Source organism: Taudactylus pleione, unplaced genomic scaffold, assembly GCF_031769625.1.
Source record: "Taudactylus pleione unplaced genomic scaffold, aTauple2 ptg000203l, whole genome shotgun sequence".
Taxonomy (NCBI): domain Eukaryota; kingdom Metazoa; phylum Chordata; class Amphibia; order Anura; family Myobatrachidae; genus Taudactylus; species Taudactylus pleione.
In genome coordinates this window covers 2,603,083-2,630,530 of record NW_028284605.1, presented here as the reverse complement: position 1 = coordinate 2,630,530, position 27,448 = coordinate 2,603,083, and the positions used below count along the sequence as shown (strand labels likewise).

The following is a 27,448-nucleotide window of genomic DNA, read 5'->3' as shown; positions in this document are numbered from 1 at the left end:
TTTTGCCCTCTTGAAGGAGGACAGGGTGCTTTTTGTCCTCCAGAAGGAGGGCAGGGCGCCGCGCCCCGCTAAAACAGCCTAGCGGGAATGCTATGAGTGGTTCTGGATTTTGATAAGCTTGCTTGACATGGTGAGTTTTCAGGGAACGTATGAAGGTTTGGAGGCTAGAAGAAAGTACAGAGTGGGTGCAGTCTGAAAAAAGTCCTCTAACAGTGAATGAAAGCATTAATAAGTGTTGATGAGAGATGCAGATCTTGTGCGAGTTCCAAGTCACCCACCATTGGTGTAGTTAATTAATGGATAAGCATGTAGTACTGTAAAAGTCAATAATTTTTTTTCTTCTCAGCAGAAAGACACATTTCAATTGTTCATGTTGTCCACCATTTAAAAACGAACAGCTACAGTATTATGGCATTTTTAGTCTCCCCAAACCACCTTGCTCTTTGTTCTCCTCATACATTAGCCAATACAAGTTGATTACCTTGCAGACTAAAAAGAAATAATTTTGGGGAAAAAAAGCCGTTAGGAAACACATACAGGCAGGTGCATTAGAGAAAAGTGTCCATCAAATTGAAAATTGTACTATTGCTTAAGCTGTGATAGGTACGGGATACCGGCGCTCAGGATCCCGACCCCGGCAGGGTTAGGATACCGACACTTGTCTGTAAGTATCCTAAACCTAACCCTCTCCCCTTAGTGCCTAACCCTAACTCTCCCCATAACCCCACTACTTACCTTCGGGATTCCGGCGCTGGCATTCTGACCGCCGGACTCCCCGCGGTCGGGATATTGACCACATCCCCCTTAAGCTAGGTACACACTATACGATGTATCGTTCCGACACGGATCGGAATGATACATTATTCGCATCGTCCCTTCTGCTATTCTGCACGGCAGATGGGACGATGCAATGCACAACGCGGTGATGTTATATGCAATAAAAGTGATGGAACAAAACGCATTTACAAGGTTGAGTTCACTTGCTAAACAGAAATATTTACTAGAACCTTATCACCCGATGGACTTTCTTTCACTGTGCTCCACAAATTGATTGAGAACGCAGCTGTACAATTACTGTATTATTGCTGAACTCACTGACACTTAGGCCCTGATTCAGACCCGTTTCGCAGGTCTGAAGGGCTTTTTTTTTTTTGAGTCCGGCCATCGCTAAGCTGTGGGTGACCACCCACAGCTTTTGCGAGCAGCCAGGTGATGGTCGCGAACATCGGGCTTGCGACAAGACCCTTGTGGTAGGGTCTCGTCTGCCGCGAGCCCCTCTAATAGAGCCGGAAGCTCACTACTGACATCACTGGTAACTCCTCCATTTGACCAGCCACCCCCCTCCCCGCCTACAAAACGGGGCGAGCTGTCAATCGACATCTACAGCCGTCCCGTTTGTAGCAAGCGCCGGAGCAAGTGAATTTCTCACTCGCTCCGGGGCTCGCGCACGCCGTGCGTGCGCACTGGCCTGCCATCGACCCGTTTGCGAGCGGGTCTGAATCAGGCCCTTAGTGAGCTCCCTATCTTAGCACTTGAGTTAGTAGCTTGAAGAGAGGTGGGGAGGACAGGGACATGTGCAGCAAAGATTTCACTTAAACCTGGAAGCCGCCCACAGGCCGCTATTCCTGCAGGGCTAAAACTGAGGGACAGAGAGATTGACGATGTAGGAGACCCATAACATATTGGAGGTAATCCCCTAACTAAGGAATCCCCCACTATTTACGGACCCTGCATGTGGAGGCTTTGCACTTTTCATTATTACAGTTAATAACTGAAAGATGTTGAAGGAAATACATTGTTTCCAATAGGTGAACTCCTAGATACAAATATCTCTAGACTCAAATGCTGCTGCAGTATAAGTCTAATAATTGATTTTATCACAATATACTTAATTGAAATGTGTAAATGTATATGTGTCTGTTAACATAGGTTATTTTTTTGTATGTTTTAGTAGCATATTTATCACTATCCGCATCTCAAATGTGGATGGGTTGTGATAAATTCATCCAAATTCGCAACAATGTATCAAATAGCGCATGCCGGAACAGAGCTTGCGAGAAAGCTCTGACCAAGCGAAACGTTCCCCCGAGAGTGTGATCATGCTGCCTGCGACCATCCTCTCCGCTAAGTTAACTCTTACTTGCACGCTCCCTCACCCAGGGATCGGTGTCCGGCTCTCTGTGACCTTGTCAGCTGATCAGTGCTGTAATCTGGGAGTTTCACAGGAGTCGGACATTGATCCCTGGCTGCAGCATTGTGCAGATAGGTTTTATTTTCTTTTTTTAACTTTTTTATTTTCTTTAGCGATCAGCCTGTGGTCTAGTTAGACACACATTGCTGATCACAGGTGCCAGCTCTGAGGTCTGTTCTGGCTGTCGGAGCAGAGTTTGAGTAGGGGAAACCAGTTGGAAGCTATAAAACGCCATCTGAAGATGGCAGTATTATCACAGGGCTCCCTCTGCTATTTTTTTTTAGCAGATCATTTGTCCCATTACAAGTATGGGAAATACGAATTTCAGGGCTTGAACGAGAATTTTGCGATTTCTCTTCCAATTGCCCTTTCATACATTGTAATAATATTAATAGTGATACTAAAATAATATGAATAGGGTGTGAAAACACCCAGCTTTACATTAATTTAGGAAATATAATATTGATAAATATGCCCCTTAATTGTAATAAATATTGTATGGTTAAGAGAAGCCTCTTGTGATTCTATATCAACAAGCAGACATAACAAATTTTTTATATATACAAATATTAGCAATTTAAGCACAATCAGTTCCTTTTGGTTTCCGTGCAGCATGTAATGACACATCGTGCCACCACACCGGATTGTGCAGTGTGTACGGCACGTGGTATGTATCCAGCTTTACTGTACCTTTTTACTTGGGTGTTCAGTGTTAATCCCCCTAGTCGTAACTCTTACATGCAGCCATTCCTGGGTTCTGCCTTGTCCTCCTGCAGGGGATGCAGTAATAAAGTCTACTGTCACTATGTCAACAGTGACTATGTAGTCTCTAGACCTGGATCCTGACAGAGTTAAAATTTTAACCATGTGGGCATTACAACTTTAAACATACTCCTAACACGGCATGTGTTGCTGTGACCAGAACAAAGATGTGACAATCGCCCATTTCAAAACTTGCGCAGTTTATGTAGATGTATACTCGTAATTTACACCATGTAGCTAATTTATTTTAATATTCATGTAAGTAAATATAATGCATCTCTCAAAGGAACATGCTTAATTTACATATGCAGGCCCTTACTCTATTGCTCTTGTATAATAACACCCCTGATCTGCCTCAACAAGTGCAACCTATGAGCAAAGTGCTAATTTAACATCTTTGTCATGAAAAACAGAGATGCTTATCTAGTAAAACTTACAAGGACAAAAAAACATGAGAGCTGGTAATAGATCCAGATTTAAAATAATACCAGCAGGTACCATGACGCCTCTGACCGTGGTCCAAGAGATTTTTACCTCCTGCTCTGGTGGGCATTGTTTTATATTTTTATTTTGCTAATAAATGTTGTTAAGCCCCCTCTCCCATGAGCCTACCATTTATTTAATATTGTGTTAGGTGTTACTTCAATGCCGGGTCCTGAAATACCCATAAGGGTCCCAGCAATAAATCTTGTTCGAGTCTAAATGCTTTCATAATAAAACATTTACCCTTAGAGACCCATATTTTGTGTTCTGACCAACAGGTTAAGAGTCCATGCTCTCATGCACTGAATATGTACTAGTTGACTGTGGAAGGTAGTCTAAGCATAGAACTTCAAAAATTTTCTGCTTATTATACCCCTTCTACACTTTTTCTTGTTCAACTGGAGACCTAATTTATACATTAAAGGGTGGAATTCAATTGTTTTTGTGGCCCGCATCTCCCGTCTAAAGTGACAGGAGATCGCGGGCCGCTATGCAATTGTTTTGAAGATTTTCGTGCTGATCGCGCCCATAGAGGTCAGGTTTAGCCGCGTAAAGCAGCTAAACCCGACCAAAGTGCTGGGCGCGGTCGCGAAAAGTGATGTTTGGGCGCCCAAACATGTCACTTTTCGCACATTTCAGCTCTCATCCCCCTGGGGCTGCGAGCTGAAATGTAGCGCTGGCAGCTCATCGTGCCCGACAGGAGCAAGAATTGAATAGCTCCGTCGGGCGCAATAGGGGCTGGAAAGAATTGAATTCCGCCCATTATGTCTTATCCTTGTACCAAGTGTGTTTGTATTACACCTGGTAGTGAGTAATGGCATAAATATATTGAGTATTTTGACCTATGCTAGAACCTGCTATAGGGTTCCCTTCATCAATGCAAAGTTTTTATGTTCTAGATGTGTTTGGTAATAGTGTTCTGATTTTGTTCAAAGTTTTAAGAAATACATGTATGGTTGCCTAAGTGGTTTTGGTATGAAAGTTGATTGATCAGTAATAACAAGCCTGAGTTCATTGTTGTATGGATTAATCCTTACTGGGTTCTACACAGGTTGCTGAATATAGACTTGGTAGCCTTAGCAAGTAGGTCAATTTGCAGGAATAAGTGGGGTGTCATTCCGAGGCATGGGTCCACAGAATTGAACTATGCATGTCACATGCAGCAATTTCATGCTCCATCCAATTCGGTGCTAGCTTCCATTTACACCCCTTTTTTATTTTTGGAAATCAGAGACCTTTATCTAGATTTTTCAATAAGGTACGTGACTTGAATATAATGGTGGTCTTCCAGTGGATGTTAAAATAGCTGTTCTCGCAACTTGAAGTAGCTATTTCAGCTTTGCTCTTTTGTAGGCACAATTTAATTACCATTTACCATAAGAAAGAAATTATTGTAATCACCATTGTTTACTTTTTATGTGAATTGTGAGGTTCTAAAACCAATAAAGCCTGGTTACAAGTAAACAATAATGTTCCTTGCAGAATCTGGACATTTTTCTGTATGAAAGTTAGGGTGGGGGTTGCACTTTGCTCAGATCAAAGGGTGCCAAAAAAGAGAAACATTTAAAAATACAAATGATTACACCTCATTCTGAAGATATGTAGCATGGTATGGGGTTACTTGAGGTTCTGATAATTTTTTTTTTTCTGGCTTCAGCCTGATGGGATTTCCAATTTTCTTCCTTTATGATGATAGGACTAGGAAAAGGTTTTTATTCTTCCTGATTACTATAGTTTGTCTTGCAATGTATTTTTTGTCATTTTGTAGTTGACATAAGCCAATTGGCTTAAGGTGGGTACACACCCGACAGATATATCTGCAGATTGAGTGATCTGGAGATATATCTGCAGATGATGGTCGTTCATACACACTGAGCACCATCATCTGCTGCTGCAGCGGGTCAAGACGGACTGTGGGCGGGTAGGGGCGTGACCTAATTGCGGGAGGCGTGGCCACGCCCCCTTCGGAGGGGGGCACTGTGTGCCCTTCAGCCCGGTGCACAGCCAAAGGGGGGCGCTATCAGCGTGATCGCTCCCCCATCTTTGGCATAGGAGACTGCTCTGACTGCTGCTTTAGAAGCCTCGGACAGTCTCCCAGTGCAGCCCAGCACACAGCAGCGTGTGCTGGGCTGCTGTGGATGGGGAGCTGTGCCGGAGTCGGGTAAGTAGTACCCGCTTGGGGCGCCCCCCCCCACCCTTTTCTACACCCCTGTGTATGGGCGATTGGCTGATCGCCCGTACACACTTGCCGATGGACAGATATGCCTGCAGACATATCTGTTAATTGGCTGTGCAGCACAGCCAATCCGATATGTCTGTGAACGACGTCGTTCACAGACATATCGTCTGGCCGACGGGGGGCACAATATATTGACCGATCAATTGATTGGCCAATATATCGGCCGGTGTGTACCCAGCATAACTGTCTACATTTGCATTTCTAGATGTGATTGATTAGAGGGTCTTTCACAGCGAAGACCAAGTAATGTTGTAATTTATTAGGGTACCAGCTTTTTTAAGGTCTAAGGGGGTGATTTCATTGTTTGGGCACCGTGATTATTAATGGGCGCCCAATGTAGCAATTCAGTTGTTTTGGGCGCCCATTAACTATTGCACTTGTTGCACCCTATTCGACAGGGTTTAGCTGCGTTTAGCCGTTAAACGCATCTGAAGTCCTGGTTAGGATGCCCAAACCACTGACTTTTCGCACATTTCTGTTCGGCCTCTCAGGAGGGGGCGATTAGAAATGCTGGTAGCTGTTTGCGGCCAAACGGACCATCAAATTAATTGCTCAGACGGGTGCCTGTCGCTAACAGCTGCTGGCACTATCAAATTAATTGCCGCCTCTAAATAGGTTCACCCACCCATTTCGCAATGGTGTGTGTCTCCTTGGGAGCCAGCCAATTGGGTAGAATACGGCACGACCCGGTTCATTGTGACCCGGACTCCGCCATTTACACTGCAGGGTGACATGAGAACGACCTGTGCACAACCCTGCAAGCTACCAGAGTTGGATCCCCGGGTTACTGGACCCGGGTGGATCCACTTACCATGAGAAAAATCCCGGGTTGATGCGCGGTTACTGGATTTCAGGTCTATGTAAAAGGGGTATAAATTGTGTGCAACATTGTGAAAAGCAGTTAGAGCTTCAACACTGGTACAATATGGACTCCAATTAACCTGTATTGTAAATTCCATCTAATGGTCCATATTTTCTTTAGCCATAGTCTACACTGTTACAATATATGATCATGTGCTAAAGACCCTTGTGATCTAGTATGGTGGTTTATGCTTTGTTGGACTACTTCCATCTGTTAGAAATATTACTAAACACATGGAATGCTTAGTAAAACAAGTAGCTCATATCAGATGATGCTTATTTTGGAGTAGGCTCATATCAGGTCATAATTTTATAAACTCAAGTACCCACTGGCTTTGTGTTTTCTTAACGTGAGTGAAATGCAAGGAAAACACGTTTGACTTGCTTTTGATTTCAGGGTTGGGAGCTCATTGGTCTTTCCAGTGTATTTAACACTGTGTAAGTGCACTGAGTACATCGTGGTTCTCTAAAAAAAAAAAAAAAAAAAAAGTGTAATGAGGCATGAGTGTGTATAGTGACGTTAGATACCATGGGCTTGATGCCGAGTTGAACGCAAATCAGCTGTAATTGCTCCCATATTACATGTATGGAAAATAAAGTGTATCTTTTCAGTGTACCTTGCTCCTTGGGGGTCATTCAATTTGCGATATTGAATAGTGCAGAGAAGGAATTCCCGGAGCTACTGAATTGTCCCCAATTGAATAGCTCCGGGAGCCTAAAGCCGGGTGTTTAGTTGCGGTAAACTGCATTCTCAGACTTAAGTGCTGTTAGGGCACGTGTTAAGGGCTAAGCCCACAACCAGCATCGCGGGCCGCTTGCACCTCAGGAGGGTGTGAGCAGTAATCCTCAGAGCAGCCAATTGAATAGCTCTAGGAACCTCTTCCCAGCACTATTCAACATTGCATTTAGTTGATTTGCCCCCCCCCCCCCCCCCTTTTGTTACACTTTGCCTATCCTGCAGGTGCATCTTCAACCCCTCACGTGCTTTCAAATCGGCATCAAGCCCAATAGGTTTACATTTCAGACCCACTAAAAATGCTAGTGAGATGCATGCAATTAATGCCAACATTAACAGCAAATAATGGTTGTTAATTTACATTGAACTGTCATCTGGCCGCTGGTCCCGCTGGCCGGGGGCGTGTAGCCCCCCTCCTTGCGGCCTCTGCTGCAATTGTACAGGTGGTCAGCAGATCACCCGTACACGCAGCACGCTGGACAGATATATCTGCCATCGGCTGTGCAGCATAGCTGACACGATATGTCTGAACGATGTCGTTCAAAGACATATCGCTGGCACACACTGGACGATGTGCACCCGATATATTGGCCGATCAATTGATCGGCCAATATATCTTCCAGTGTGTACCCAGCATAAGTTTCTATTTTGAATGCAGTATATTAAATATTTGTGTTTTTTACCATTTGTAGCATGTCTTTGGGGACTGTATGATGTAGAGGAAATCCATTGTATGTATATTTTTTAATGCAGTCGGCTTGTTCTGAAAAAGCTCAGATTTTTAGTTGCATGATGGCTTTTATGGCACATACCTTAGTGTCTGAGTTAATTCTGTTCGCTTGGCTTGTGAGTTATCTATATTCTTGAACCTGTCGTGCACTAAATCTGCAATTGGTCTTCGCTGACTGTTTATGCAGTGGGAAACAGGAGATCTGCCACACCTGCCAGACTACTTGACCCCTAGAGACCAATTTTCCCAGGGTAGCTATTCACTGGTATAGTTTTCTGGTTAGTGAAAAGCATGACCCCTCGCACTGTCAATAAGCAGATAACTATGTTTAGCCATTGTATACCCATAAGTACCACTCTGTTACCTTCTGCACCATGCTATGTACATAAAATTATAAAATGTTCTTTTGATACAAATTAGAGGCAAGTACAAAGATTCATACATCCAGTGCCATCTAAACTAACCATCCTGCCCTCATACACTTTTTTAGTGTAAGTATTATTTAAAAAGCACAAATTACATACATCAGTATGCAAACTTGTATGTATCTTTGCAATGCACTTGCCCTCTACCCATTATGCTTGCTTTGATACTCATTATCCTCAGTGTACACTTGAAGCAGCCTATAGATTGCCTATGGGAAAACACCCCATTATGGAACAATTACGCCTCCTCAGTTGTAAGTGGAGATGCTCTTGAAATATGTACAACTCGACATTGCACATTTTTGTGTACTCTTGTTTCCAGAGTATGAGCAATGATGGGGATTTGTATGCAGTTAGAGCACTAAGGGGGGTATTCAACTAGCTGGGATTACCCCGCTCTCGAGTCCCTGCAGTCAGACTGAACCTCGCAGATCATGGAGCTGCGAGGTAAAGTCCACGGAAAAAACACACAATCGGGTTCGTACACTGGGAAAAAAAAACCATTGATTCCGAAGTTTACATGTAATCGGTGGGTTTCCGTGCCTGAATCCCGATTTTTCGGCGCAGGAAAAAGGCTATTTAATTGAATAGCTTCTCCCCTAGCCGCAAGGATTTTTGCCGGCAATTAGCCACAGGGTAAACCCCACGGCTAATTAAATATCCCCCTAAAGGGCACATTTATCTTTGTTCACAAATTTATATTATGTAAGATGATGTAATCACTTTACTTTATGGGTCCATACTCTGCACGGCTACTGTACATGCATGGACAAAGGTTTGTGTTGTCCGACCAGACATGACCTTTAAATCCCTCTCCCCAAAACATATGCAGAGACAGAGCCATAACTAGACTTTCTGGTGCCCGAGAGAGCATTGGTGCCCCCCCCCCCCCCCCCATTTTTTTAAGTAGGGACATAAGATAGTGCACCTGAAAAAGGTCCATGGCTTCATGGGGAAGGGTCAGGGAAGAGATAGGAACGCTCCTGGGGAAGCCAGGAGATGCTGGGGATAAAATAAGAGGAAGCTACAAGTGAGAATGATAATAAACAGGAAAATTGATGGGTCCAAACAGCGCCCCCTGCCCTGTGGTGCCCTGTGCCATGGCACAAGTCGCACTACCCTGGTTACGGCCCTGTGCAGAGATGTAGCTCATAGGGCCAACTAAACGCGGTATTGGCTGGCAGGGTAAGCTTTTTGGAGCTTGGTACATGTCATATTTTAGCAGCCCCCATAGAAACTTATAGGGGCTGTTTTTAGCATCCGCTGCAGTCGCCCCTTTTTACATTCCAGGGATCTCATTTTTAACAGCTACTTGTTTTCAGATCAATTCCAACAAACTAGTGTTAATGAATAATATACCCCTAACTCCCTCACACTACCCTACGGGGGATAGGGAAACCTCATGGCTTTGCATTTTCCTCCTCCACTGATTTGTTCTATTCTAGCTGCTGTTCTTTTTATGATGTCAATTTCCCTTAATGCCACGTCATCCCTGTTTCGGTTTCTCTTTGAGAAGCATAACGTGGGATGCGGCCGGGTTCTACTTGCTGTGACATTTATGTGCGCAATTAAATATAGTTGTTATGTGGCAGCAGCAGTGCCCAGCTGTGCGGTATTATCCGGTCCACTCTCCCCAGTGATTGGAGCCTGGAGAAGGAGGACATTCCTCGGCGCCTGCGCTGTGGGTGACGCCAGGTGTCAGTATGTCACTGGGAACAGCGCATGCGCCGGCTGTTACAGAACTCTCGCGGCGCTAGCAGTAAGTTCTGGCGACGCGAGACTAGTCCCCGGCTCACGCTCCTGTAGGCTGCTGACCGGCCGGGGGACAGGAGAGGGGAGCTGGCGTCTTTGCAGATCCCGGAGCGCGGTGCTAGCGATGTGACGCGTCTCCCGCAGGCACCGGGTCCTTGACCGCGCTCCCACTGCTCGTGCCAAGCATGACTTGCTTCATTCGTTCGAGAGTCCCTGCCCTCCTCCCACCCGCCCCTCTGCAGCTCGGACCCGGGACCCTGCAGTCAAGGTGACCGATGGGGATTGCAGAAGGGATCAGGTAGAAAAGCGCCCCGCAGCCCCTGTGCCAATGCTCATTCCCAGCACCTGGCATGCTCAGACTGACCTGATGGGTGTGATCATAGTGCCCCTTTTATACACCAGCTTGAGAGAGGGTATCCAACAGCTGCTTACGATCATAGTGCTCTTTTATATACCCTGGCTTTTGTGAGGGTGTCCCCAAGTTGCTACTGATCATAGTGCCCCAGCTCTTTAGTCCCCCTCTATATGCCCCAGCTTGCGAGTGTCACCAGCTGCTGCTGAGCATAGTACCACTCCATATTCCCCTAGCTTGTCTGCCAGTGTCCCCAGTGAGAGGGTGTCAATCTGCTGCTGTTGATCATAGTCCATTTCTATATACCACAACTTAGCATGCAGGCTAGCCAGACCTGCATTATAAAAATGGTGATACACCGTGTAATAATTATTTTGTAATGTGCATTTCTTAATAAATTCTAATTGTGTGTCAGCACATTGTATGTCCGCCTCCCCACCTGACCCTCCTTTAGCTTGTGTTCCTTGCACTCCTCCTGTTCAAACACAATTCCCATTTGAATTGCTAGAACTTTCCCGAAAATAATTTGAAAAGTGTTGGATATTTATTTTGTTTTATACTGCAATTGGCAAAGTGAAAAACAGGAGCAGAGTGATTTGTCCTGCATGTTTTGAAAAGTATTGGAAACCCTTTTGTGATGCCTTAGAAATTAAAGATATCAATTCAGCCAAAATCAGAGTGTACACAATCTAAAGGGACATTTATTTATATTTACTACATCTATATAGGTCAGGTGTGTATTTAATACAGTTCTAGTGTAGTTTATTAATTTCAGCAGCAAAGTTCATTTCCATTATTTTATTCCTTTTTGAGATGGACATTAAAGATTATTGCACATGTTTGAATTGTGACATCGATCAGGTGAACGATTGTGGATGCCGTATGAGTTGGGGCAGTCGTGAACTATACTATGACATGTATTAGATATGTCACCAATGTACCGTTCTGGGCTAGTGAAATCCAGACTTAGGGCGGTATTCAATTGTTTTATCTAAAGTGACAGGAGATCCCGGGGCGATATTCAATTGATGCAGATTGTCGTACCCAAAAAGGTCTGGTTTAGCTGCTTAAAATGGCTATACCCGACCAAAGTGCTGGGTGCGATCATGAAAAGTGTCGCTTGTGCACCCAAACGGGTCACTTTTTGAGCGCTCAGCTCGCCACCCCCAGTGGGTGCGGGCTGAAATGCCGGCGCTGGCAGTTGATAGCGCCTGACAGGAACAACAATTGAATAGCACCGTCTGGCGCAAAGGGTGGACAGCTGATTCCGCCCTGTAAGTGAGACCTGTTTCTGTAAATGTTGGACGGAAGGGTCGATTCAGTTGTGGGCTACGCTCACAATTTAGTGTGCACATATGCCGCACTTACAGTAGCCCCGATATCGGGCCCCTATAGACTGCAAATAAAAATGTACGAATTTGGGGAGATTTGCTGTGTGTTGCTGGTGTTCCAACGCCCTCACAAAAGCACTTTGCGGGCATTGCCTGCAATTGAATCAACCCCATAGGGCCTTATGGAATGTATAGTGCATGGTAATAGACCGTTATTATATATATATATATATATATATATATATATATAGTAAGCCACAACTTTTTATTTTTGTAATTTGTTTCACCCTTAAGTTAGTTGACATTTCTGCACCAAATTATGCAATTAACTTTTTTTTTTTCTTACATAGGACATGGAGAGCTAAATGGTACTACAGGAGACCGCCACATCCCTGCAAAGATCCAGGGCTTTGACAAATCTGCAGACCACACTGTATCTCGGGTTGCTAACGGCAGTCAGCAAGTCACTGCTGACATCAACACCAATTCTAAGCATCTAGCCAAGGCTATTAATTTTGGGAAAGCAAGCAACAAAACTAAAACCTTGCTCCATAAGAGCAGTATGGACAAAAAGAATGAAAAGTTTTATGAAAGTAAACCTAAAGATATCAAATGTACAGACAAAGTAGAGGTTGGTCCCGTTCAGAATGGTTCAATTTCCAACAGCCCTGGATTTATCATTAATGGTTATGTGAGCAAAGGAGCAGAGAATGATGGTAGCGGCTCTGAGAATGGCTATGCCACTCCAAAGAAAAGGAAAGCTAAGTGCACCATTGCCAAGACTGCTGAGAATGCCAGCTTTTTGATTGGCAAAATGTCAGACTCTGATATTAAACTGGATTCTGAAAACTTTAAGCCAGATTTGCTTGCAGACCAGAAAGGGGGGACTCAGTTGGACAATGGTAAAGCAACTTGGAAATGTGAGTCTTCATCCACAGGTGCCAGTCGGAATAAAGCAAACTCTGGAGAGTTGCAGAGGAAAAACTCTGATGCCAAACTTGTCACAGGGAAAAAGTTTGATGACCGGCCCAAAGGCAAATCATTATCGGTTAGCACTTCTAAAGAGGACTCCTGGACATTGTTTAAACCACCTCCTGTTTTCCCAGTGGACAACAGTAGTGCAAAAATAGTTCCCAAAATAAGTTATGCAAGCAAAGTTAAAGAAAACCTCAACAAAGCAGCCCAGAACAACTCTGCTTCTCTTTCTTCCTTTTCTTTCTCACCTCAAGCTGGGGAAACTACAGCTTTGAACTGTGTGTCCCAGGTTCCCATGTCTGCCATGAAGTCTGTCTCTACAGTTAACTTTTCCAATGGGCCCCTTTTAGTAGGAGCTGATGGTGGTTTTATGGCTGCTGCTAGTACTGTTTCACACACACTGCCTGGGGGAGCAGAGCCTTTGCCCACAGAATCCTTTTCTGCCTCTGCAAACTCTTATGAACAAAAGAAATCTGGCCTTTATACGTATCCTTCTAATATGCAAAATGCCCTGCTGGATGCCATGCAGGGAGAACCGTCTGGATCATCAACTCAGCATAGCTTGGGAGACATTTTTCAGAATCAGTGGGGCTTATCTTTTATAAATGAACCTAGCGCTGGCCCTGAGGCTGGTACAGATGAGCAAGATATTGGTCAAATGGTCTGGGAGCCCCCAGCCCCACCACTTTCACAGGGTGCTGAAATTGCTGCCTCAGGAAATGAACGCCCAGTTTTCCCCAAAGCCTATGAGCTGGACAAACGGACTAGCCCTCAAGTTCCAGATGGTGTCGCGCTAAGAGTAGCTCATGGGTCTGGGGGAGATGGGGCTGCGTTGTCCTTAGAGCCACAGCATTTAGGGGAGTTGCAAAAGCTGGAAGCTGCTAGCCAGGGTTCATTAGTGTTTCAGTCCAAGGTCTATGAAATAGAATTAACTCTTCAGACCTCCCTGAAAAACACTTTACAGACTTCTGCCAAAGATAAGAGGTACCCTGGAGATCTTGATTGCAAAGATATCTGGGGTTCTTTTGACCTGAGGGCTGCTATTATGTATCACACTAAAGGTAAAGATTGCATTGGCATTTGTTGGTTGTTATGTAATTACTGAAATTTGTGAAATCGGAGCCCTCAGTGTATTTCAAGTGTATTTGGTAAATATGAACACAGATATGAATTTTCTTTGTGTCACAGGTAAAAAATGGTATTCACTCTCTTCCTGACCTTCCATTGTTTTATTGTTAATGTTTAATTACTCCCCATTTCTTCACGAATTGCAAATTTAAATATATCTCAGCTCAAATCCAATAGCCAAAAGTCTGTTGATCTGCATGAAAAAGCTCAAGTGACAAAGCATAGTCTGACAGTTACTCATTATCTGATTAATGTCCAGAGCTCCAGACGTCAGTCATTTTAGGCCAATGTTATGGATATATTAATATGCACACGTGTGTTTACTAAACCAGGGGGCAGATTTAATTAGCCACTGTGCTTACCGCGCAGCTAAAGTTCCGGATTTAATGCCCAGAACTATTCAGTTATTAGGCAATTTCCCTGTGCGGTAAACCTGCTATTGTGCGTTAACCCATAGATTCCAATCTAAGTACCCGGAATCTATGGGTTATCCTGAGCGGTAAGCCCCAGAAAGTGTATTTATCGCAGATTTATCCTCCTATCTTGAGGCTGCAAGGAATAAACTGCATTAATTGCACCCTCTGGGGTTTCTTGCACAGAGTAGCAACACTAATTGTATAGTTCAGAGCGGAGCTTTATGCCGCGTACACACTAGATGATACGTTGTCCAATTCGGCGGATCAGACATATCGTCCACATCAGCCAGTGTGTATCCGCTATGTCGCTGACTATGCACGCTCCTGCATGTTTTCAACAACATCACCCGTCAGGCCATTGCTACAGGCATCGGCAAGTGTGTATGCACTTGCCGATGCTGGCACCCCCATGGGGTCCCGCAGCACTAGACATCTCGCTGGGTACACATCGTTTAGTGTGTACCCAACTTTAGTCTTGGGGTTGAATCTGCCCCCAGAAGTGAGTAAATCTTGTTACCATCAGCATTTATGCAATGTAATGTGATGACTCATTTCTACATTATTTTGTCCATATTTGTTTAAAAAATATATATTTTGTTAAAATTTACCTGTAAAGGTGCATACACACGTAACGATTTTTTTGCACGATTTGTCGTTAACGATGTCGTTATCGTTCAATCGCTCAAAAAATCGTTCAGTTTGAGTTATAACGATGAACGAAAATCATTCAAGCGCGCTCCCGTTTGTAGTTTATTGTCCATTTCAGACTGTCCAACATAACGATTTTCATTAAGGGAAGGAACATTTTTCACTCATCGTTGTAAAAATCGTTAATTACACTTCAAAAAATCGTTCACTTTTTCAAGGGAAAATCAATCTGACAGATAATTGTTGGTTACAAAATCGTTACGTGTGTATGCACCTTAAGAGTGACGTCTAGTAAAGTTTATTGCAAATTTGTTCCTGCTCAAATCATAGGAGACAATATTTTTAACCTTGCTAAGGGTCAATTACATGGCCTGTAAAACCTAAATGATATTTTAAGTCTTAGCTCTTGCTTTCTACACAAATACACCTGTCTTTTCTGGGAAACTTGAACTAGTTGGACAAGATGCTGGATTTGACCTGTCTGCGAGTAGGAGTTTGGTAGATAGAGGGAGCCTGCCTTGGTTTTGCAGTGAAATAGGAAAATTAGATTTAATTTTGTGGATATTGATTATTTTTATCAGCTGTGCCAGGGGTGAATGAGCATTTAAGGCTATTACCCATTCCAGGCTCAATGGCTCATTACAATGATCATCAAGCCTGATGTGCGTAGAAAAAATTTACCAACTACTCGCAATCCTGATGATTAAATGTAATAATTGTGGTCCATTTACTTACTGTAAATGTGTCTATTGAAATGTTATTTATGACTTTGTCATCCATGTACTGAACTTGTTCCACCCATGATCAATCCCGCTGAGATAATTACAGCATTCCATATGCTATAGTAATCCGTATATATCACTATATCTCCTTCATCCACTAGGGGACACTGGAGTATATACAATGGGGTATAGACAGCTTGATGAGTGGAGCCTGGCACTTTAAATTTCTTCAGAAGTGTAGTTGGCTCCTCCCCCTCTGTACCTCGTCCGTCCTCAGTTTAGATTAAGTGCCGATGGAGCAGGATGTATTTCCTGGGCAGTCCTGCCCATTTTTATTCTTCATTTAGTTTTTTCTCTTTTTTTTACTCTAACAGGCAGACTGCATGCTGTGCCAGTCTGCTTGCATTGTGATAGCCGCCTGTGGCTAGTGTCCGGGGCCACAGGGTCAACGGACTCTGGGGAGACCACAGCTGCTTGTGCCCGGGTCCCCACATGCCCACCGATCAAGCCCATTTTATCACTTAAATCAGATGGTTTTGAGCTCCTAGACTAAATGAACCTGTAGTATGGTCCTACCACTCTTACATGGAGAGCTGGCGCTTAAATGTATGTAGCTCCCTTAGCCTAATACTATAAAAGGGCTTAGCAAGCAGAAGAACGCTCACTACCGGACACCGCTGCCTCTCTGATTCTGAGCGGGTGCTCTGTTTCTGTGATTCTACCAATAAGTTATTAGAAAGGTCTGCTGGGGTAGCCGCTCCTAGGACTCCTCACAGAGCAGTAGGGAGAGTGGCAAGACGCTGACACAGACGCCTACCAACCTCAGATTCAGGACAGCGGGAACTGCAATTACATTGAGCCTCACTTTAATTTGTGCTGACCTTTTACAACTGATAGACCCCTGTCTGGTAGGGTAGCCATAACAGCCCAGCAGCACAGCCTATGAGTCCACCGGCATCTCCAGACAGCCTCTATGCTACAGTAGCTGAACAGGTTATAACCTTCTCTATCCTCTAAAGAGCTAAGGGTTATTGTTATGATGTATGGTATTCTACTACTGGAATCCCCTTCTCCAGTGGTGCTCGCTTTGGCAGCACATATACTAAAATTGGAACAACACATCATTCTTGTGGTTTTTCTTGGTCGGTTGCATCTTCTGGATGTGCTTATGTTTTTCTTGAGTCTTGTGGAGTCATATTGCTTTCATGCTACAACAGATTCTTTTTGGTGCTCTCTGCCACACTGTGTTTTCAGTAGGGTGGTCAGGCAACATGCTTCTGCTTGTCGGCTTGCCATGTGATTGTTGGGTCCACAGGTTACACCCGTTTTGCTCTACCGTTTATTCTCTGGCGACCCCCATTTACTGTTGGTCGCAGGGTTCTGAAGTTTCTCAGCGTCTTCCCACCTGGGAGGTCCTCTTTGGGACGTCCCATTGTATATACTCCAGTGTCCAATAGTGGATGAAGGAGAAAATTGGATTTTGGTACTTGCCAATAAATCCCTTTCTCCAATTCCATAGGGGACACTGGACATCTTCCCAGCGCTGTTCCTTGTTGCTATGTTCTTGGAGTGTTTTTTTTCAGCTGCATCTTGATTGTCTGCAGCGTCTTTTTTTTTTTATGTCTGTTCTTAGTCTTGGACCTTATTAGTTGGTTCCTCCTTCACCCTCTCTCTCCTCCTCTGGTGTACTGCTATCCGTCTCCGCTCAGCTTGGTTAATCTGAACTGAGTTCGGGTGGGCTATAGAGCGGGAGGAGCCAACTACACTTCTGAAGAAATTTAAAGTGTTAGGCTCTACTCATCACTCATTTATATCCCATTGTATATACTCCAGTGTCACCTATGGAATCTGAGAAAAGGATTTATCAGTAAGTACCAAAATCCTATTTTTTTTTTATATCTTGAAGTTACGCTAACTTATTGGTGATAGCCATGCAGCCTGAGGTATCACAGGCGGATACAAAACTGCTGGGATTACCCTGTGAAGGATTTAGCATTTTATGGATAGTGATCCTTGTGTGCATCTTAAAACAGTCTCTACCTACAGAGTTCCCATAGCGAGGTACAAAACACTTTCTCTGATACAATATTCAGGCTACTAACAATTTGCAGTTAACATTAACAATGTACTGTTGTTTTCTGATGGGAAAAATGTTTTCTGTCTATCACAGATTAGCAAATGTCATTGCAACACGTTTTGCTTTTGAATGTCTGCTGTATAGAAGAGCTATTTTATAAGTGTCTTGTGCAAACATTTTGTTGCAACCAGCTAGTACTGATATGCAACCAAAGACTGCATCAGCTACATGGATACCAATAAAGCTTGATGTGCATTGTGTTTGGAGCGAGGGGATAGTTAAGTGACTGGCTAATTTACTGTACATGAAACAGACGGATAATTGTAATCGGCCCATTTTTTGTGTTATCTTCATCATGTTTTACATCCCTGAGGTGATCAATTCAGCATTGTTGTATATTTGTTTACTTTGATAACGCTGACTTAACTCGTGCTATGATAGCTCAGATAGGGCTCCATATGCCAAGCCTCGGAAAATGTATCTGAAAGCTAACCGTTATCTGCAAGAGAAAAAATTGCAGTCAACAGTGTTTGCCAACTAGGGATATTATGGGTATCCAAGGCTCCTACAAAAACAGTCTGTGCCCCTATGTAACAGTTTGTGGTCCTTCTTATCATGGTGTCCCTCCATATGCGAGGGCGAGTGCCTTGTTATCCATTTTGTACCCTCACATGCACGCCAGTGTTTCTCCCAAGCTGAGCCACAAGACATGCGCAGGAGCCCAATTCAGTTCTTCACACCAACACCTGCTTTTTCCTTCATCCACTAGGGGGACACTGGAGGCTTCATGACAGTGGGGTATAGACGGTGCTAAGTGGGAGCTGGCACTTTAAATTTTATAAGTGTGACTAGCTCCTCCCCCTCTATACACCCCTATAAGCTCAGTCTTAGATTGTGCCCGAGAGGAGCTGGTAGTGTTACCAAATTCTCCTACGGGTTTATTAGAGTTTATAGTAGCGCTGTTGCGCTGAAGCTGACAATGAGGAATGACTGGCAGCATCTGCTCCGTTGGAGGCTGGTGAGAGAGACCCACTCGCAACTGCTTGCAGTTCGCCTGGGGTCTCTGACTACAAAAGAGACCACTGTCTCTGGGGATACTGCATGCCGATGCGCGCAGAGAGGTGCCCTGTTGGTCTGACAGCTGCCGGCAGCCAGGCAGATATGTAAGTATGCACTGGCTACCTCGATTAGCGAGGTAGCCAGGTTAAACAGCTTCAAGGTGGTTTATTTATAGAGCAGTGGCTCCAATTAACGGAGCCAGATGGCATACAGTAGCAGGCTGTGTGGGGTCTCCCTCACACAGTGCGTTTTCTACATTGAATGAGCGCCATAGCGAGGGGGTGGAGCATAACTCCGGAGTACTGCTCCTTCCTCCCAGTGGCCCCAGCACTTCTCTGAAGTGTGCTGGTGGCCATTACACAGAGGACATTGTATGCTGCGGATGCTGAGACTGAGAGCCATCCCTTACCTGTAAGTGCACAGTGGGGTTTAGGCTGTTTAGGAGAGCATTTAGGCACAGTAACTACCTCATTCCCAATAGTTACTTGTGTAAAGTGCCTAGCGTTTTTAGCAATGCTGGAAGCGTTTTTTTGGGGGGCAAGTGTGATACTCCTTTTCTGCCCTTCTTTCCTACCTCTGCATATCTGTCTTTACCTGTTAACACTCTCCACTACACTTTACTGTTTGTGTGGTTTTTGTATGCACCATGGCTGGAAGGGGCTCTAAGGCTTCTCAGAAGTCATTTACCTGTGCAAAGTGTGCAGAAAAGTATATACAGGGGCAGTCATCTAGCCCCACATTCTGTGACAAGTGTAATCCACAGCAAGAGTCTCCACGGACGACAGAACCGCCGTCTTGGGCGGAACAGTTTGCATCCGTTATGTCACATCTCTGCTGAGCTGGAGGCTGCTCGTAATGAGAGAGAAATTTCTAGATATGCTACTATAGAAGAACCGGCTTGGGCACGGTCTTTAGCTACATCTATGGAAGGGTTCACAAAAGCCATGGCATCATCCCATGCCACGTCATCGGGACCCTCAACGCAGGTCTCAAAAAAGAGACCGTTCCCCTCAGTTCTCCAGTCGGGCGACTCGGAGGAAGAGGAAATGCCGGCTCTAGAGGAGGGCGAATATACTCAGGTTCATCCTGAAGCTCCTCAGGCGAATCCTGTGTCCTATGGGATAGAAGGGTTAATTTCTGCAATTCGACATGTATTGCAGATAGAAAATGAGGAAAAGGGGCCTGCACGGCCGTCTTTCTTTTTAGCAAAGCAAAAGCAGGTTACTACTTTTCCTATTTCAGAAGAACTAGATTCTCTTCTGGTTTCAGCTTGAGAACATCCGGATAAAAAATTTCAGATGTCCCGGCGGTTGTTATCTTCCTATCCTTTTCCTGCAAATAGTAGAAGATCTTGTAAGACTCCTCCTACAGTAGATCCTTCGGTCTATCGTCTATAAAAAAATACTTTTCTACCGGTCCCTGGAGCCACGTCTTTGAAAGAGACAGCGGACAGAAGACTGGAGTATAATCTCAAGTCCATTTGTACAGCTGCTGGTGTGACTTTGCGTCCTGCGATTGTAAGCTGCTGGACTGACAAAGCTATTGAGGTTTGGGCAAAACGGTTAGCTGATGGGATGAGAGACCAACTCCCGGTAGAGGAATTTATTCCTCTAGCAGAACACACAGGGGAAGCTGCAGCCTACCTTGGAGAGGCATCCAAGGATGTTTGTGATCTCGCCTCCAGAACTTCAGCTCTGGCGGTTTAAGCGCGCAGGGCGCTTTGGCTTAGTCAATGGCAGGCGGACGCGGAAATGAAAAAAGCTGTGGAAGCTCTTCCCTTCAAGGGAAGTGTCTTATTTGGAACGGAACTTGATAAGTGGATTTCTCAGGCTACTGGGGGTAAGTCCGCTTATCTTCAGTCAGCTGCTCCGCCTACTAGAAGTCCCTACTCGGGGCCCTCATTTCAGTCCTTTCGATCCCCTGGTCATTTCCGTTGTCGCTCCAGAGGAGGTCCTACTACTTCCCGTGGTTCCAGAGGCCGTGGCAGATTCACAGCTGCATCTGCTCAACAGGAGAGTAAGTCCACTACCAAATCTAGTGCATGACCAATTTTTTTCTCTCACCTGGGGGACCCCAGGGTGGGAGCTTGTTTTCGGGACTTCAGAGAAGTATGGACGGAACCTTGTACAGAAGCTTGGGTCCGGGACCTCGTCACCCAGGGATACAAACTCGATAGGTGGTACTTCTACTCGTGCTGGCCTCAGCTAGACAGGTGTCTGAGCTTGGAGCCCTATCTTGTCGTCCTCCATACTTGGTATTTCACTTGGATAGGGTGGAACTCCGTACGAGAATGGAGTTCCTTCCCAAGATGGTTTCGGCTTTCCACATCAACCTATTGTGGTACCGGTTCTTCCACAGGATTCACCATTTTCTTGATCTTTGGACGTCGATAGAGCTCTTCAGATCTATGTGAAACAGACTGCAACTATACGTAAGACAGACTCTTTGTCTTATATGATGCTGCTCGTCCTGGTTGGCCAGTCTCCAAACAAATGCTTGCCCGCTGGCTTCGTCTGACCATAAGTCAGACATATGTGGCCTTCTCCAAGGAGCCTCCTTTTTCCATTACTGCGTATTCCACTCGCTCAGTGGGTTCCATGGAGTTGCTTTGCCGGTCGACCACTTGGTCGGGCCGGCATACCGTTCTCCGATTTTTACAGATTTGACAGCTTTGCGGCCTCTGCAGTGCAGTATGGCCGTGCTGTTTTGCAAGGTTCTCAGTGCTCTTCTGCCCGTAATGGGAGCTCTGGGACATCCCCACTGTCTTGATGCCTTCAGTGTCCCCTAGTGGATGAAGGAGAGAACAGGACTTTGGTACTTACCGATAAAGCCCTTTCTCCGATTCCATAGGGAACATTGGACGCCCACCCTGCGCTGTTCATTCCTGCCATGGTTATAGTCATTACAAGTTATGACTGGTTGATGTTTTTCTTGTGTACTGTTATTTCAATCTTTTTACACGTTCCTTATTGTTGTTATGTGTACTTGCTTTACCTCCTCCTCTTACGTTTGTTTCTTCCAGCTCTCCTCGGGCACAGTTTCCGAAGACTGAGCTTGTAGGGGGGTATAGAGGGGAGGAGCTAGTCACACTTCTAAAATTTAAAGTGCCAGCTCCCACTTAGCACCATCTATACCCCACTTTCATGAATCCTCCAGTGTCTCCTATGGAATCGGAGAAAGGGATTTATCGGTAAGTACCAAAATCCTGTTTTAACATTTGCCAGCACTCGAATGCCAATTGACATCAGTTGGGGACAAGGAGGAGTTCGTCCCACCACATGCCTCATATTTGCTGGATACTTAACACAGAAGTACCAAGTGCGTGATGGTATCTGTTTATGACAACATCATTGGCTCAGCTCCGGTCACCAACACACACTTTTTTTTTATGTTGCTGTAATGACTGGTATTCGCTGATGATTGCCATAACCCATATGACCATCTTCAAGATGGAGACCTGTCTGGGTTTAACTGTATTAATAAAATAAACATTTATCAAATAAATCAATATTGGGGAAACATTTATCACAACTACGTTTAGCTTTCTTTTGTTTATGCATTACGTTACTTTTACGTCCTTACGATAGGCCACCGGCTACTACATCTAAGAATAGTGGTGGCAGCGTTTTTGTGATGTGAAAAAGTGTTTATGACCAACCTATCAAATTGTAATTTAATTAGCCGTGTTAATTTACCGCATGCTAATTGATACCTCTGGCCTATTCACTTACCCCCGAACGTGGTATTTTTTTTTTTGGAGCCTGAGTAGGCTCAAAAACAAATCACTTATAAATAGCCTGTTTTCTGGTGCCGCGATTATGTTCGGGAACTTATCCCTGATTCTATGGCCGCGACTCAATTCAATGCGATACTGAATAGCCTGGGAGGGAGCTCCCTGAGCTATTTAATTCAGTGCAATGTAAAGTCTGAGAATGCTGGTTCTCGCGACTTAACCCTCCGACTAAAGTGCCAGCCGCGAGGCTGTTAGCGCCACGCTAAGCTGGCAAACAGCCACACGGTCGGCACTTTGGTCGGATTTCTACTCGCACCCTCTGGAGAGTGTGAGAAGAAATCCTTTAGTCGGACCAAACTTCGCACTGAATTGAATAGCTTCGGGAGCTCCCTCCCGGGGCTATTCACCATCACTTTGAATTGAATTGCGGCCTATGTGTTAATGCAGGGCTCGACAAATCCTGGGGGCCAGGTCGCCATGGCTACCAGATTTCGCTGCCTGGCTACTAGATTTTGCAGTGAGGGAGGAAGCAGATCGTCATCGGCTCCAGCGAAGATTTGTGCCTATAGTATTGCGGTGTTCATATCATGCACAGGAGTGCATGTGCTGAGTGTCACCTGCGGTGACTGCTGTGCCTCTGTCCATCCCAGCCTGCACTGACGACTCCTCTCCATCCAGGACTGCTCTGAACCCTGCTGTCTGTCCCAGTCTACGCTGATCCTCCTGTATGTCCCGGCTGTCTACTGTCTTCTATCTCCGGCTGCATAGAACTCTCCGATAGTAGGGTCTATACGTGGCCAGGGATTGCGGAGCGGCTTCAGAGGGATAGTGGTGTAACCACGAGGGGAGGAGGGTTTTGTTGTACTTTCTGGCACCATTTTTTTTTATGTGAAATGTGGTCCGTTATTACTGGGGGGTGGAGCAGGGGAGCTGTGCAGAGCAGTGAGGGGACCTCCATTTTACTGTATCCTTTGGTGGATAATGGGGCCAGTCTGTACTGTGAAAGACTGTATGGTTTCTGCCCCTGAAATGGAGAAACTTCAGTACAGTTGTTCAATGCTAAAGGAACTTTTTCATCTGATTTGGTCTGTCCAAAAGGCTGTTTTGTCAATGTTCAGTTTGATACTGTTGTCACTTTTGCTAACAGAACTTTAAGTTGTCTTAATATTTATGTGAACACTTATATGTTAATATACTTTCATTGGTGGGAATTCAATTCAATGTGAATTGAATAACGCTAAGAGGTAGCTCCCGGAGCTATTCAGTTGACCACGCTGTTTAGTCTGACTAATAATTTCTCCTCGCACCCTCCTGAGGGAGCAAGGAGAAATCCAACTAAAGTGCCGGCAGCGAGGCTGATTTCCAGCTTAGCACAGCGCTGACAGCCTCGTGGACGACCATTTAGTCGGAGAATACCAGTTCTCGCGACTGAACTCCCAGGTTAAGCCTCAAGAACTAGCATTCTCCGACTTGACTACTTCCCATCGGAGTAAACATCGCAGTGAATTGAATAGCTTCGGGAGATCCCTCCTGGTACTATTCAATTCATGCTGAATTGAATCGTCTCCATTATTTCTTTATTTCATTATTTCTTTAAGTATTCCTTCCGCACAGCTGTTTTCTCCAGCGTTACCACATCTGCAAGGTTGAGAACGTAATCAATATCTGGAGGCCTTTTAACCTTGCTTTTGATAAGTAATTTACCCAGGGTTCACCTCTATCACCTTTGTACTTTTTGATCTTCTTGGTTTACTGTGATTAGAAGCTTCATGGAATCAGTTTATGAGGCAGGTGGAAGGCCATACATGACAGTATGTTCTTTTTCTGAGTTGCTGTGTCTCTTCTGATACAGAGATTAGTGATCCACTTTGCACCTTCAAATACACGATCACTATTTCTGAATGCAATCATTTCAAAAGTATAAAATTAAACTAAGAATATGGCCTGTGCAAAGCGGATGCCTTGGGCACCTGTAGGACAATACTTCATAACACCTTACTTTACATAAATCACAGTTTTCAAGATTTTCATTTGGGGGGGGGCACGGAAACCCTTCTAATCTTGCATTAGAAATGCTATTCCCACACTTGCGGAACTCTTCTGGCTAAGAAGTATTCTTGGCAACTCTTCCATGCACTGTGTGTTCTGAGATCTCCCCTCAGATTTTCAATAGAATTCAAGCCTTGGACTGGAAACTTCATCTTTCATTCTTATGTATTTTTACAGAATATGTTTTAGATCTTCGTCTTGATGAAATATCAACTTCTTGTCAGCTTCTGCTTTTTCACTGACTGCTTGTTTAGCTTCTAGGTCTTGTTGATATTTAGTTGAAATAACCTCCCCTTTACTATACCATGTCTTGCCTTGCATTGGGGATTGGCAGAGGAAGTGGTCATAGGGCTCACTTTCACAGCTGCTTACATGCAGCTCCACGTGGGCAGAAGTAGCCAGATGAGTGCCAGTTGTGTCATAAGCGTATATCGCCAACGGGTGCACATCATCTTCCCTCAACATGGATGAGATGCAATATGAACGATTGTGACCTTCTCATTCACCAGACAATAAAGCAAAGTAACACCTAGTGGCACTGGGGCAAGGTATGCTCTTCAGTGCAGCTTTTTGTGGGCGGAGATTGTGCTAGTTGTGACCTTACTTGGGGTCACCAGCACTGAATCATCTTTCCTTCCCCTTTTGCGGAACTGTACATTGAGTTATGACATGTGTGATCTCTACTTCCTTTAAACTGTTATGGACTGCTAACTGATTTAGAGATCACTTTATATTGGGAATTGAGTTGCACATAACCAAATGTCTAGAGAGATAAGCTTTTCATTGCTTAAAGTAGCACTGCTTAAGGGTTTTTCATATTTTGACACATTTGTAGGTCATGATGCTCTTAATAGATTCTAAACTGCAAATAGGAGCCTTAAGCTGGGTACACACTTAGCGATGTGTACCCAGACAATATGACGGCCGACATATCGTACTGCGGGTACACAATGAGCGATGTAATAAACGATGGGACAATTCCTCGTTCCATTCTTCATTACCTGCAAAGGCGCAGCATGCAATATTGTCCGGTTGGCCATGCAGCACGTCCGACTGGACAATATCACATGCGACCCCGGGAACGCGCAGATAGGCCATACGCACTGGAAGATCCGGCCTATATGTTGTTACAAATCGGACGGAGATGACCTATTGGGCCGACATCGTTTTTAGTGTGTACCCAGCGTTACTGTCTTGCATCAGTCCATTTACATGTTGCTACCTGCTGCTTTTTTGTTGGCTTCTAGAAAACAGGTGGTGGTGTGTGCTGATGTCCTTAAATCTTGACCAATGAAGGAGAGAGAAAATATATGCAGGATAGGGGTGCCCAAACCTTTACATAAAGTTGTAGATGTGCAGTTACGTTGATGACTTATTTGATATAGGTGGAATATTATTATCCAATATGGGTCAGATTTAAGTTTGTTTTATAGTTGCACAGCTGAAGTGTAATCGGCGAGATATGTCTAGTCAGCCCCTTTTTATATTTATATATATATATATATATATATAATAAAGCTGCGATAGTTTAAAACACAAAACCAGGCAGTTACATTTCCCCCTATGTGGTCGTGTGTGTTTTGTTTTTACCTATTCCCAGGCAAGGAATCTTCTTCATCACCACCGTGATATGGGCAGCATGGCCGAGACAGCTCTACATCTCTGCATGTGTTGCTGTAAAAGACCGCTGACCAATGGAGTACACATTATCTTAAAGCTGCCTTCACCACATCCACACTTCTATTTAAATTAAAACATTTATTTTGGATAGATCAATGAAGAGCACATATTTCAATGACCGATATTGAATGCTCTGTATTATAACAAGGTCAGATCCCCTTGGCCGATTGCAACACATGGTTCTTTTGGGCTAAAATGTTTGGTGCAAATACTAAGAGTATACTTCCTGTGCTGCTTCTATCCTGATCATGCAGTGCCCTGACATGTTCTCTTTTCTTTCCTTAACAGAAATGGAATCTATTTTGAACTTGCAAAAACAAGGTAAGCGCCAAATGGAGAAAAATACTAACCACTTGAATTAGGCTACTATGTCTTAAAATATACTGATCTATGCCCTTTCGGAGCTCACGTTCACCAAAATGTATCTGTTGCCTAGTCACAATAGAGACGGCAATTGTGTGAGCTCTGTGGGCCTAATTCAGAGATTGACACAGTTAGCGCAGCAGCAATGCTGGCATATGATAATGCAGCAGAAGGCATCCGTAGGAAGAGACTCGTGCCAGCATCTGTGACCTGAGTGCTGCGCCCGAAGACGCAGCATCAGATCACCAGTGCAACGTCAAAGTAATTGCCTATCTGTTTAAGCTTACTCAGAATGGGCAACAGAACTGCTCAGGCGGACCCTAACCCCAGCACTCCCAGAGAACGGGCAACACTTACAGTTACTGGGAATGCAGGCCGGCTCCACCCTCTCCCTGCCCCCAAATAGATTGACTAGCTGCAACTTTGGGGAAACTGTGAGAGATCTCTCAGCAGAAGACTGGCGCATGTGCAGTACAGATCCTGCGTCGATCTAGCACCAGAAATGTACATAAACCATTGGGTTTGCGTACATCTCTGAATGAGGCCCTGCGATCATGAGCATGAAGCCTATCTGTTCACTAGGAACCAAATATTGGTTTGGCCTGTAGAATGGCTGCATCCACCGTGTGGAGATGGCTTGAAAACACTACAACTGTCCTGTGAATTTGCCAAGACATTCCTGAATTTTATACCTACATCGCTGCAGCAGAAATAGATCTTGGCTTTAAAAGAACCT

At 44.6% G+C, this 27,448-nt stretch overlaps 1 protein-coding gene across 1 annotated transcript in view; it reads left to right on the top strand.

Annotated features, from left to right (window-relative positions):
* The window catches only part of NUFIP2 (nuclear FMR1 interacting protein 2), a 43,095-nt gene that overhangs the window by 8,422 nt on the left and 7,225 nt on the right, over window positions 1-27,448 (top strand). The window contains exons 2-3 of the mRNA XM_088477758.1: window positions 12,213-13,898; window positions 26,638-26,670. Coding sequence (XP_088333884.1) covers window positions 12,213-13,898; window positions 26,638-26,670 — 1,719 coding nt within the window. The remainder of the gene's footprint in view (window positions 1-12,212; window positions 13,899-26,637; window positions 26,671-27,448) is intronic.